A 14317-nucleotide genomic window follows, 5' to 3' on the forward strand; every position below is an offset into this window, starting at 1 on the left:
ACCAGGGCGATTCCTCCATCTGCACCCGCTGATCTATTGATGTAGGGGAGGCAATAGTATCAGAATGGAGGGGTCTTTCTGTGACCCTTGGATAAAGGCCTGTCCACCACAGAGACATGGTGTGAGGGTAGACAGACACATTCCCACAGTGAGTTATTTGGGATGATGGTGATCATGGCCTGCATTCTACCCCATCCTCCACCCACCTGGCTGATTCTAGACGTGGCTGTGAAACGCCAGTGAGTCCACAGCCACATGCCCACAACCACACTGCCTGCCACGTTCATCATCTCTGACATCAGGGGCAATGCTGCCTGGGACAGCCTGTGAGCAAACCTGGCATTTGGTCATGGTACCCAGAACATGTGCCAGCCCAGGTCAGGAACCAGCATGGACCAAGCAGCTAGGTGCCATCTTTGAGAGCTGGAGTTAGGACACAGCAGGTCTGCAATTGGTGTGGGGAGGTGGGACATCTGTAGAAGCAGCAGTCACATCCATTGAGATGAGGAAGCACCAGGCTGTCAACCTCATGGGTTCAAACACTGCCACCATGCCTGCTTTAGTGGTGAAGCTCGCTCAAACCTGAGCAGCCAGGGACAGAGTCTAGGTCACCTATCTACCTGGCTTTTCCACATCCCCAGGCCACTTACATGCTTATTCTCCATCCCTCTTTGACTTTTGACATTTTCCTCTCAGGCCTGGGCTATACACTAAGTATTCATTGTGGCCCATGGTCTGGTAGGTCTATACCCAGTATGATACTCGAAGCTTTGCCAACTGAGAATCTCCCTGGCCCCTGTCTGGGAGGTCTGGTTTGAGAGAGAAGAGAGTAGCAGTCTTGTTTTAGCTTGTACTGAAAGTCAAGCCAAATTTGTAGTTCAATTGCCTTTCTTTCAGAAAGCCATGGAGTGAGCAGTGGGAGAGACATTGGTGGGACAGGGAGGTGGATATGGAGTTGAGGCTACCTGTCTGGACAGTAGCATTACACTTTCTGAGTTGACCTGAGCTTGTCTTTAGATGACCCACATCATCTGAAGGTGGCACCAAAGCTCTGACTTGGTGAGTGTGTCAGTGCACAGTTCTTGATGGGTGATTTTGGCTGCATGATCTCTTGGTGTTCTCCAAACAGAGTCTTCATGCTTGCCAGAGGAGAATGCCAGGGGCCACTTTGGATAGACAGTGTTAATGCACACCTATGGGTAACTTCTCCTTACCTAGTGAAGAACCCACAAGTGCTTGGGTGCTGTACCTACTATTAGCAAGCTTTCCAGCATCTCTCTCCTGGGAGTCTGGGTGGACAGGAGGAGGAGCAAGCTCACCTTCATTTTAGGTTGAATTCCCTATGGATAGCTGCACCTTAGGCACAGATGCATGGAGGACAGTGGAGTTCCACCCCTAGCAGGATCAGGGGTGACCACTGTGGTTGTCTTTTCCTGTCTCTCTTCACTGTGTACACCTGTACACAATGTATACCAGTCCTATGTCACTGTGGAGCCTAAGTCACTGCCACTGAGGAGAGGAGTCTGACCGCCCAGGTATCAAGCAGGTGAAGAAAACACAGGGATGGGATGCCTGGCAAACGTGAAGTCCAGATACACAGGATGATGCTGAGTGTGGACGTGCTTAGGAGGGATGGCCCCTGTGCTTTCTGGATCCAAGATCTCATGTAGGTGGGCTATCCATGTGACTAGTTCTGACCAACAAAGTGTGAGTGTGAGCAGAAGCCTGCACTCAGTCCTTCAGAGTGTTTCTCACCATGGAGAGTGGATGGCAGCTGACAGACATGACACCCACTACCCTGGGTTTTGAGAGACTTCATGGAGACAGGCATGCAGGCACAGTGTGCTGAGATGCACCTGGGGCTGCAGAAACCTTGAGCTGGTCCCATACTTTCCATGTCCACGTTCAGGGGACTGTTGGGAGTCTAGGCCAGCTGCTGGGCAACTGTCGCCAGCAGATTCCCTCAGAAGGACAATCCTTAACTGCGCTCCTGGAGGACCCAGAGGACTGGGCCAAAGAAATCGGTGCCGTGAGGCTGCTATACATAACCCTGTCCTCAAAATCAATGGGTGAGCTTTGGAGCAGTATCCTTCAACCCATCTGATGGAGTTGCCTCTGTCGCAGGACCCTAAACCCAGCTCTCACCACAGCTCCCCTCCCTTAAGGAGGCAGAACCAAGGTCTCTGGGATGGCAGGTCCTTGTGAGCTTGTGAGAGCCCCAAGCACGTCATTTTGAGCTCAATGCTGTGTGTTTTAGAAACTCATTTTCACTCTTCCAAATCCTGAGTCTGTTGTCCTCAACACACAGTTCTGACTGAGGTAGAACTTTTACTGAGACCTTTCTGGGGGAGAGACAGTGACGCTACTAACTTTGCTTATTGAGGTCACTGCCGCTCTGCAGAGCCCCTGGTGGCCTCCACACCTCACAAAAGCCCCTCCAAAGCCCTCGTCACCCAAGCTGAGATAGACTGTGGAGTGAGATGTTGCCTTTTGGGTCCCTTATGGTCCTGTGGATTTTCTGAAAAAGATGATGTTAGGGTGAGGGGAGATGATTAATTTTGAAGGACGAGCTGGTAGCTGTGGCTTCCTGTCCAGAGATGATTGGAGACCACAATGAAGACATCTGAGTACCCAAGGGCCTCCCCAAAGCCACCCAGAAGAGGCACAGAAAGCGGTGCTTCATATAGTCTGACATACATGCTTGCTCACTTGTCAGATAGTTGGCTTTGTGACTTAAGCAAAACTCTAGCTATGTTCTGAGAATCTCATTGACAAAATATCAGTTTCTGTGTCCATTATAACAAACCAACAGAACAGAACAGCTTAGAACAAAAGGATCCACTCTCTAAAGTCTGGAGATGAAAGGGTGAAAGTGGGGTCCACGACCCCTCTGGTAATCTGGCTAGGGACCTTTCTGTCTCTCTGATTACTGGCCACACCTTTGTTTGCAGCCACAGAGTTTGTCCACCTGTGTGGTCACATCTTCTCAATCTTTTCTCTCTACTGAGGGTGCCAGAGGTAGTGTTGAGGCCCACCCTAATTCAGTATCCTTAATTTTAGCTAACCTAATTATATCTGCAAAGGCCCTATTTACAACTAAATGTGTGTTCTGAGATGCCGAGTAAGTTTGTGTGTGTGCACTGGGGGTGAGTGGGTACAATCTGACCCAGTGAGTACACAAAGGCTTGTAAGCTCCCCAAAACTTGGGCTGAGCCAGCCTTTGCCTAGACTAGTTGCAAGTTTAGTATTTTGAGACCCAAGTCCATTGTTTTGATCTGAAAAGACCAGACAAGAAGGAAGCAGGTGGCCTTAGAGATCCCTCCGCTGATGGGCCTTGGCCAGGCTGGGTATATCTGCCAGCCAGTGGGTCCCTGGCACACCCTACTTCTTCCAAACCAGCAGAACTTGCACTCAGTGCAACCAAGCACATGTGAGCGGGAGTGATTCTGCACCCAGCACCCTGAACTTCCTAAGGGCCTCCCAGGCTGTGCACAACGGTGCTCCATCTCCTCTTGGCAGGGCTGGTTAGGCAGCAACCTCACTGTGGACATGGACAAAATCCTTCCACCTGGAGCTAAAACTCCATGGCGATGATAAATCTTCCCCCCCCCCCCCCATCGTGTCTGGCTTTTGGAATCACAGTCTGCCGTTTGTAACATGAAAAATGTCGGCGCGCTGGCTGGAAGTGGCAGGCACATGGTAAGACAGTTAACGCTCCTACCTCAGCCTCAAACACAAAGCCTTTTCTTTCTGCAGCTGGAAATGGGTACGGCCCATGAATGCAAAGAGCTCTTTCAACATTAGATTTTAAATTATTTGAATTAAATCTGGAATCCTTCCGGGCCCTGAGCTCTCTCGGTTATTCATCATTGGCTAAGTGTAGAAGTCTGTTTGGCCTCTCCAGGGACTGCCTGACTTCGAAGCCGCATCTGAAATGCTATAAACTATTTAAAACCCAAAGCTTGGCCATGTTTGGTTGGAGGGAGCACATTAACACGCACTCCGCAGAACTCTTTGGGGAAAGAGCGGCTAGTTCGTCCGTGCACTTGCTTACTCGGTGGGGCTCTCCTCTGGGTAATCACCGTAATACACTTGTAAACAAACCTCTTCCCCACGGAGACAGGGTGATGCTTTCCCCTTATTTAGCAAACATTGATTTCTTTTTCTCTCTCCTAGTGTCCTGCCTTGCCGGGAAATTAACAAGGTTGCTTGCTCCTGTCCAAGATTTCTCAATTCTCCCACCCCTAGACCCTGCGGTAGTTCCACACGGGCACCAGCAGGGGGCGGAAAATGCTTTTTGTAACTTAGAGGGTCAAGGCACAGCTCCTTTGGGACTAGCCTGGATTCAGCAGTTCTGTATTTTGGGCTGCCCCAGCTGTACAAGTTGGGAAAGGAAGGGAAGGGAGGAATTCCGCAGGATGAGCTGGGGCCAGTCGTATATCCCAGTATACCTTGACTGAAGACCCGAGAGGGGCGGGGAGTCCCACAGATACAGCCCAGGCCAAGGAGGCAGTGGTGTCCTGAACTGAGGAGTAATGGGAAGGGCCTCTGCCAACAAGAGCTGAGGCCAGGGAGGCAGGGTGCCCTGAGCTGAGAAGGGAAGAGGACTCGCATGGACAGAACTGGGCCAGGCAGGCAGAGCTGTGAGTGCTGGGTGCCGAGAGGAAAACCCTCTTTTGGGTCAGGTTATGAAACTTTGAAAATGTAAGAACTGGGCAGCAGTCGCCATTTAAGTAAATAGTGAGGCCATGGAAGACCACTGGGGAAATTCTCATGGACTTCCTAGGCGTTTCCCTGATGAGTGACTCTACTCACTGGCATGTACTCTGCAAAGCCATAAGCACTTGTCTCCAGGGAAGTGAGGCCCAGAGAGGGATCACTACAAAGACCGGGGAATGGTGTGGGCGGATGACGGTGGAAGAAATGAGGGGTTCTGATTGGACATTGGCGTCCAGGAGTCTGGTGGTCCCGCCTCTATTTTGTAGTCCCGGCCTTATAGCATGGGCTGAACTAATTGGCTTTCACAAATGCTGGGTGAGTCCCTTCTGAGATAAGGCAAAGAGAACACTGGCTTCCATTTGAGTCTCTGTCTGTCTGTCTGTCTGTCTCTGCCCCCTGTCCTCCATCCCCAAGGTAAACTAGATTCCATTTGATGAAGTTGCCCAGTACAATTCAAGGGACAGAGTCCATGTAGAAGCTGAATTCAGGTGAGACCTTAGCCCAACTGCAATTTAACCAGAAACCTCACCACTCCTGAGACTCCCAAACCTGTTACAGTTCCATTTTAATAGCATTTGAAACACCTAAACATCAGTGTGGGTTTCCAGCCACACATATCCCTGGGAAGGGTCCTCCCTACACCTAGCCCATATTGGGCAGTGTTCATCCCATCCAACAAAGATAGAGCCCCCACTCTGGCTGGTATGTGTCTTTCAAAGTTCTGATAAATGATACACAATCCTCCCCAAAGTGCCCAGAGACCAGTGCCCAGTGCATAGTATGGGAGTTCATGTGCAGTGCTGGTGGTCGGGGGCTGGAGTGCAGTTGCAGCAGTGAAGCTCCTCCCCTGAGGCTGTTACAGGTGTTCCTGAGCTCAGGCTGTGCATACAGGAGGTCGAGTAGCTTCAGATTCTGTCCTTGCCTGTCTACATGAAAGGGACCCTAGAACTCCTGATTGCCCCCAACAGAGGTGTTGGTGGTGCAGGGGGTGGAGCGGCAGGGTCCATGGTCACCACGGGGCATCTCTGTTCCATGAGGAGGTGTGGTCTGGTATCTTCTTTGACCTCAAGGGATGAGAGGGACATTGAAGTGTGGAGGGTTATTGATGCTGAGCAGGCATGAGGGGGGACCCCACAGACTCTGACTTTGAGCTGAAGCTTGAAGCATCTCTGTGGAAGATGCCGCCTTAAGGACTCCAGAGAAGTGACGTCAAAAAGGTGGATGCTACAGGGGCCAAACTTTATACATAGGATTGGGTTACATGAGGGTGAGTGACACATAGTCAGGAAGGGCCAGCTGGCCTCAGACTGCTTTTCCAAGAACTGGGAAAGGCCTGCTTTCCTTGGTCTACCCAAAGGAGCTTCCATAGAGCCCCAAAGGAACTGTGGACAACTGCAGTAAAGGCTCTTCTTTGGCTCTAATGAGGGTCAAGCCTGTATGAAGTCCTCTCTTCCTGGTCCATGTGGCAGAGAGGACAGGCTGGCTGGCTGCAGGTGGTGAGACCTACCCATCTAGTTCCATGAGGAGGTGTGGTCTGGGTATCTTCTTTGACCCCAAGGGGTGGGAGGGACATTGAAGTGTAGAGGGTTATTGACGCTGAGCAGGCATGAGGGGGGGCCCCACAGACTCTGACTTTGAGCTGAAGCTTGAAGAAAGAAAGAGGGAGATGGAGGCAAGAGGGGATTCTGACTTCAGTTATTGGGGAAGGAAGAAGGAATGAGTGCACGGAAAGATGTATGGATGGGTCGACGGAAAGATGAATGGATGAGTCAACAGAAAGAGGAATGGATGGGTCAACAGAAAGAGGAATGGAAGGAAATAATGAAGAAAGGAGATAAAGAAGAACCAAAAGAAAAGGGAGGAAGGAGGGGGAGGGGAGGAGGAAGAAGGGAAATACGGGGAGGAAGAGTGAAGGAAGAAGGGAGAAGAGGGAGAGGCGTGTGATATGTCTGAGTAGGTAGAAAGATGGATATTTGAATGAATAAGTGGGTAGATGAGTGAGAAGACGAGTCATAGATATATGGATGGATGGAGGGATGGATGGATGGATGGATGGATGGGTAGGTGGGTGAGTAGGTAGATGGATGGATGAGTGGGTGGGATAGATGAGTAAATGAATGGATGGAAGGATGAATTAATGGAGGGATGGATGAGCAGATGATGGGTATATGGGTAGGTAAGTAGGTGTATGAAAGGATAGATATGGATGGATGGGTAAATGATAGATGGATGGATAGATGGGTAGGTGAGTGGGAGGGTGGATAGAAGGGTTGGTTGCTGTGGGATGTTCTGTATGGCAAATGTGTTGCTAATTAGTCAATAAATAAAACACTGATTGGCCATTGGCTAGGCAGGAAGTGTAGGCGGGACAAGGAGGAGAATAAAGCTGGGAAGTGGAAGGCTGAGTCAGAGAGACACTGCCAGCCACCACGATGACAAACAGCATGTGAAGATGCCGGTAAGCCACGAGCCATGTGGCAAGGTATAGATTAATGGAAATGGATTAATTTAAGCTGTAAGAACAGTTAGCAAGAAGCCTGCCACGGCCATACAGTTTGTAAGCAATATAAGTCTCTGTTTTCTTGGTCGGGTCTGAGCAGCTGTGGGACTGGCAGGTGAGAGAGATTTGTCCTGACTGTGGGCCAGGCAGGAAAACTCTAGCTACAGTTGGTGGGTAGACAGGAAGATGGGCAGATGGGTGAGTAGATTGGTAAGTACATAGATGATGCCAGTTGCATCTCTGAGACTCAGAAGGGCTTAGTTGCCAGGGAACATGCTCTGGGCCTGGGACCATTTGGGAGTACTCAGAGCATGAAGTGGGAAAGTAGCTTTCTGTGGCGCGGTCTTACAATGACAGTGTGCATCCTGCCATCTGAAGGGTCACCCTGCTCCTCTAGGTCATGGACATGTGGACCAATCCCTCTGCAAGAGGATCTGGCCACCAGATGTTAGGTAGGTACTAATGAGCTCAGTCTGCTGGTCATTAATTGGCTGAGGCTCTGGGCCCTAAAGATAGATTGAACCACAGATGATGATGATGGTGATGATGATGGTATGATGATATGATGATGATGATGATAATGATGATGATGATGATGACAGACAGGTAGGCCTGTCTCAGGGCTCAGGGGACCCAGGCACTTCAAGACAGACTAGTGGGAAAGCAGGGGTACTTGGAAGTTATGTTGCTATTCACTCTCATATGAATGTCTAGCACCTTCTCAGGTATCCCAAGACTTGCCCACCTCCCACCATGACCTTCAAATGGGAAGTAGGGTCAAATGGAAGCAGGAGAAGACTGCCATCACTACACACAGTAGAACAGAAACAAGGGCATGTTTGCTGGATGGAAAGGGAACAGTGGCCCTCCAGGGTGAGCACTGGTGAGGGGATGGCATTACAGCCAGTTTGTCCATAAACTTGTTCAAGTGATTTATGAGGCTTGGCTGGCTTAGGGTAGGGGCAGCAGACTCAGGCAGCTTCTAATTGGAGCCGGGAGTGGAGAGATTCCGTGTTAACGGCAAACACACCCTCACTGCAGCGGCCCCCTGAAACAGCACTGCTAGCCAGCGACCACATGTTTCTTTCTTACTGATAACACATACTTGCAGTGATAGGAAGACTGGAGGGTCTTGGCCACACTAAGGGGCACACGGTCCTTCCAACACATACCGATCCTGGGACTCAGGGTCAGAGTGTTTCTGAGATGGAGTGCCGCGACTCACATCAAGGATTCTATTCTAAAGAGGGCTGAGGAGGTTCCCACCACCTGAGAAGCACGTGGAATTTTTGCCCTGGGGCAGCTCCAAGCCAGCCCAACATCACGTTCATAGGCTATGGCTCATAAACCCAACCATTTTTATTTTCAATGGCCATGTGATGTTACTCGAAGGGATGCCCTTGGCTCCTCCATGGCAGGGTCTTCAGGATCCCCACCCCCCAATTCTTTGTCTCTCACTTAGACACTGGTGTCAGGATAGAGTGTTTGCTGAGCCTGTGCCGTGCTCTGGGCTGAGCCTTGCTCTCTTTGGACTCCAACATAAGACCCAAATAAGATGATCAGCCAGCCAGTTCCCAGCATCCAGGAATCCCATCTGGTGCCTGACAAAGGTCTACTCCTGGCTAAAAGGCACCATCCCACGTGAACAAGTAATGCTGTTCCTGGGACCACTCAGCTGGGTGTGTGGAACCCTGGCAGCCACAGCTGTCCTGAGACAGAGAGGAGACAGCATCACACCAAGGGTGGCGTCTCTCCTGGGCTCAGCAGCAAGACATTTAAGAAGAGGGGCTGGACATACTCAGATGGCTATCCCGAGGCTTCTTCCTGGACATTCTGTTCACAGCTGTTTACTCCAGGCTACAGATTGGCTTTCTCAAAAGCAGGGGATTGAGGGACAGAGATTGACCTAGAGGGTGTTAGGTGATAGTTCAGTTGACAAGGTGGTAACGCTCGAGAACAACACCCTGAGACACGCTGAGGTTGTCCTCTGGCCTCCACATGTACCCACCCACACATGCATGCACACATACACTTGTACCCATACACTACTTACACATGTGCATACATGTGAGCGCATGTACGTACGTACACACACACACACACACACACACACACACACACACACACACACACACACACGCACGCACACACAGCAGTTCAGAGGATGAGGAACTGAGAGAGCTGGGAACCTAACTTGGAGACTGAGGAGGAAGCCACATCAGGGGAGGGCACAAGGCTAGGCTGCCTGTCTGTACTTGTACAAGAATTGGCTGGCCACTGGGACACTGCTATCATGTGCTGTTATCTTAGCAGGGTGCCAAGGAGCCTCAGCATGCCATGACACCCCACGAAAGGAAGTAGTCAGAACTCTCTCCTGTACCTCCCAGGAATGCCAAAACCTCAGTTAGCCTGTGGCCACTGAGACACACCCACATCACTGCCCCAAGAGCCCTCTGCCCCAAGCACTGTTTCCTCCTCTCCCACCACAGACCACGTTCTGATCAAGAAAGCTTTATCACTCATCTAGTTTAGTTGGAAAGACATGGCAATGCCTAAGAGATGAACATGTGGGGCTTTTGTGATGCAAGCAAGATGGAACCCCAAGTCACATTATTCTACCACCCACCCCCACGGCAGCCAGATAGGAATATAGTTCTCAAAATGTGGGACTTTAAGTTTTAGCAATCCAGCAACAAGAGCAAATGATCGGATTATACAGAGTTGGGTTTAGGTAGAGGACATAATCAGTTCAATAGTCATGGCCACTGGGGGCCTTTCCAAGGTCAAGGCTGCCTTGCTGATCACAGGACAGAAGGGGCCTTGCATAAGCAGGACATACTATTGCTGAGTAGATACATCATCTCCCTGGGGCAATATGGCACCCACAAGCATGCAGGGCATCTTCACCAAGGTGTTCTCCACCCCTGGCAGAGACCTGGTCTGAGGACTTCAGGATCTGGCTTTGCAACCTCTGTGGGAGCCTCCTGCTCTGGGGACTAGGCATCTATCAGGGGCCTGACCTCAGCATTGCAGAGCATAAATGGCCATAGGACCTATGTTTATGTCTGACCTGGGCCCCTGGCCCACTATGGGTGACTATGAGGGCTTGCATGTGCCCAGCCCATTTCATGGTCTTGGTGGGTACAGGGCTGAGAGAGTTGTAAGTAACAATAGAGCTGGCATAGTGAACATGGCTTTCTGAAGAGTGAAGTTCTCTCTCTGCTCCACCTCAGCCTCCATCTGTGTTGGATGGTTTCCTCTAGGGGTCCTTTGAGGCAAAGCCTCTAGTGACCACCAAATTTTCATCGACACCCCCGGCAAGATCCAGTGGTACTGAGAAAGCCCTATCTTTAAGTACATATCCATATTGCCAATGCATGACACATATCTACTACATACACATCCTCATGAGCTTTCACATTGTGTCAATATCATGTCTACATCACGTGTCTGAGCAACACAGCCTTGTGACAGCTTTTCTTAGTAATGCCTGATGATGGATCAGCAGGGTCAGTAGGGCACAGAGACTCTAGGAAGGGTGTGGCACCATGAGGTGAGGCTTTGGCAGAACTTTCTGGATGGAGGAGGAATCTGGCTTCTCTGTGTCTTTGCACACAATTGGAAAGATGAAGCCACCTTTCCAAGGCCCTCTCTATCATAAGGGAACAGGGAAACTGTGCCAGGCTCAACCCTCTTGTATTTTTCTCCCAAGCTGAGTGCCAAGTAGGGTCTCAGAGCCAGCATGTCTGTGTGTCTCTGAGGCCACAGCAAGTGGCTCCCATCCACCTTCCCAATCTTGTTCTGAAGCCCCAGTCCTTATTTCTGAGAACCCTTCAATGAGTATGCCTTTACTGTCCTGTGTGTCTAGACACACAGGTGTGCCAAACTCCAGAGGGGCCACCTTTGTATGAGCTGATAACGAAATGAACTAGAGATTGCTCTTGGGCATCTTAGGGTGATCAGAGAGAGATGAAGGACCCTGCCCTGGACTGGAACAGGACAGAGAACCAGAGTCAATTAGACAGAGTGAGGAGACATTCCTGAGGGCTTCCTGGAAGAGAGCATATTCAAAAAGGAATGTTCTGAGGGTCTGCTAGACATTGCCCATTGAGCCTGGGAAGGAAGTGTCATCCTCCACAAGACAGTGCCCTCAGGCTGCCTCATTCCGAAAGGAGGCCTCTGATGTGAGATCCCCAGGCCTCTCAACATCACCCATGACTTTTTCTGCTTATCTCCCCCTTCAGGGAACACAGGGGTTCAGAGCCCCACCACAGACTCTGACACCCACTGAAGACAATTGTTACTTCATCTGGATTATTACGTATTGGTCAAGCACCCTTGAAAAGGCCTTGCAGGTCAAGGCCACCCGAGAGAAGAGCAGGCCACCAAACAGAATGGAGGGTTCCCGGGCACTGGGGTCAGTCTGCTAGCTGTGCTTGGGAGACCTCCAGCAACCCTGGAATTCTGTGAACTTCCAGAAAACCCATTGTGACACGAGCTGGCCCAAGAAGGCTCATCTGCCTGCATTTCTGTGTCACTCAGAAGGAGTTGATGAAGACATGTTTAACCCACAGGTTCTAGATTCTCCCGCTGTGATTTTTGACAACGGATCTGGGCTCTGTAAGGCAGGGCTGTCTGGGGAGATTGGACCTCGTCATGTCACCAGCTCCGTTGTGGGGTACCCAAAATTCAAGATGCCTTCTACAGGAGCCAATCAGAAGAAGTACTTTGTTGGGGAGGAAGCCCTGTACAAACAGGAGGCCCTGCGCCTGCACTCCCCCATCGAGCGGGGCCTGGTCACGAGCTGGGATGATGTGGAGAAGCTCTGGAGACATCTCTTCGAATGGGAACTGGGTGTGAAGCCCAGTGAACAGCCCGTCCTCATGACAGAGCCTTCCCTGAACCCAAGGGAGAACCGGGAGAAGACGGCGGAAGTGATGTTTGAGACCTTCGACGTGCCTGCCTTCTATCTGTCAGACCAGGCAGTTTTGGCACTCTATGCCTCGGCCTGTGTCACAGGCCTGGTGGTGGACAGCGGGGATGGGGTCACCTGCACTGTCCCTATCTTTGAGGGTTACTCCTTACCTCATGCAGTCAGCAAACTTTACGTGGCTGGCAAGGACATCACGGAGCTCCTCACTCGGCTCCTCCTGGCCAGTGGGAGAGCCTTTCCATGCCCACTGGACAGGCCCCTGGTGGATGACATCAAGGAGAAACTATGCTACGTGGCCCTGGAGCCTGAGGAAGAGCTATCTCGACGGGCAGAAGACGTCTTGAGGGAGTACAAATTGCCTGATGGGAATGTCATCTACATCGGAGATCAATTGTACCAGGCTCCTGAGGTCCTGTTCTCTCCAGACCAGCTGGGCTCCCATGGCCCAGGGCTGGCACAGATGGCATCCAACAGCATAGCCAAGTGTGATGCTGACATACAGAAGACACTCTTCGGGGAGATTGTCCTGTCAGGGGGCACCACGCTGTTTCAGGGGCTGGATGACAGGCTCCTGAGGGAACTGGAGCAGCTGGCTTCCAAGGGAGTCCCCATCAAGATCACAGCACCTCCTGACCGCTGGTTCTCCACATGGATCGGAGCCTCCATCGTCACCTCTCTGAGCAGCTTTAAGCAGATGTGGATCACTGCCGTAGACTTCAAGGAGTTTGGGCCATCTGTGGTCCAGAGACGGTGCTTCTGAAGGACTCCATGCTTCCAGTAACCACACTGTCCCTCACAAGGGACACCCATGGGAAGTGAGCTCTCCCATGGCCTCAGCAGCATATTCAAATAAAGATGAATGGTGAAGCATTTGACTGTGCCAAGCTTGCTTCTTCTCTGAGGTAGAAGAATTGCTTTGAGTGAGTGTGAGTGTGTGGGTACACACACGCACTTGCATAAGTGTGGTCACTTGTGGGTGGGTGCAGTGCCTGTGTGTGGACCTCAGGTATCCTTCCTCAGGAACAACCTTGCTTTCTGAGACAAGAGTGTCTCACTGGGACCTGGTGCTCGCCGATTAGGCTAGGCTGGCTGGCCAGGGGTCCTCCTTTCCCATCTCTCCAGGGCTATGTGGCAAGTTCTTTGCCCTAGCAGAATCCTTTTTGACTTTGTGGAGGTTCTATCCACACCCCTTGTCCTTGTCCAGCTGCGGAGGCCAAAGGTTCTCTTCAACAGAGTTGGGGAAATGCATCTTAAGGGCATCAGGTAGGACTGAGAGCTTCCTGACAGTGTCAGGTAGCAGGATGCTGAGGAGCAGGTCTAAATGCCATTCTGTCCTGACGGTTCGAAGAGCCCTCACCTGGAGGTCCTTGTTAGGCAGAACAGGGTTGTCCTGAGGCCAGGCAGCAACACAGTATGGAGCCTCTGTCCTCTGCATGGGATGGTGGCCATGAATCTGGGAGCAGATATCAGGGGTTCAGGGCTCTCTACACCTCCATGAGTGATTGTGTTTGTTTTCACTTTCAAGGATGTTTATAGCATCATTGTTTGGAGGCAAAATACTGGAAACAAAGTTAATGGCCATCAGCAAAGTAACAGTTGAATAGCTGATGCGTGAAGGGAATTTCCGAATGCATTTGGTGGACTTCTCCTAAAACATAATTGGCAGAGAAATGGAAAATACAGAGAAATCCTAAGATCCCTTCCCCGTCCTTCCTGCCCCTGTGTGTTATGTGTGCCAGTCATATACATGCATGAGGAAGCCAGAAGTCAGTCTTGGGTATCATTCCCAAGGAGCTTGTCCACTTTGCATTTTGAGGCAGTCTCATGGATTTGCCTGGAACTCACTGCTTAGGTTAGACAGGCTGGACATCAAGTCCCAGAAATAATCTTGTGTCTGCCTCCGTAGCACTGGGGTCACAATGCATGCCTCCATGTCTGACTTTTTAAAAAATATTTTAGATATATTTTTTAGATATATGTATATGTGTGAGTGTTTTGTTTGCAGGTATGATGAGTATCACATCTGTGCCTGATGCAGGAGAAGTTCAGAAGAGGGTGTCAGATCCCCTGGAACTGGAGTTATGAGTTGTGAGACACCAATGTTGTGTGACAAAACTTTTCCTGGGAAGATGCTATATACAGGTCTACTCGCCCCAGAAAGGGAT

The 14317-nt window shown here is 50.7% G+C and overlaps 1 protein-coding gene across 1 annotated transcript; it reads left to right on the plus strand.

The window, feature by feature from the left end:
* Positions 1–11481: 11481 nt before the first annotated feature.
* On the plus strand, positions 11482–13022 carry Actrt2 (actin related protein T2). The gene has a single exon (XM_052717908.1). It carries the CDS (start codon positions 11779–11781, stop codon positions 12910–12912), a length of 1134 nt encoding a protein of 377 aa, XP_052573868.1. The 5' UTR covers positions 11482–11778; the 3' UTR covers positions 12913–13022.
* Positions 13023–14317: the final 1295 nt, after the last annotated feature.

Source organism: Peromyscus californicus, unplaced genomic scaffold, assembly GCF_007827085.1.
Source record: "Peromyscus californicus insignis strain IS unplaced genomic scaffold, ASM782708v3 Scaffold_5__1_contigs__length_169319896, whole genome shotgun sequence".
NCBI lineage: Eukaryota > Metazoa > Chordata > Mammalia > Rodentia > Cricetidae > Peromyscus > Peromyscus californicus.

What these genes read in the sequence shown, in the direction of transcription:
- Actrt2 (XM_052717908.1), top strand. Translation starts at nt 11,779, where the DNA reads ATGTTTAACCCACAGGTTCTAGATTCTCCCGCTGTGATTTTTGACAAC.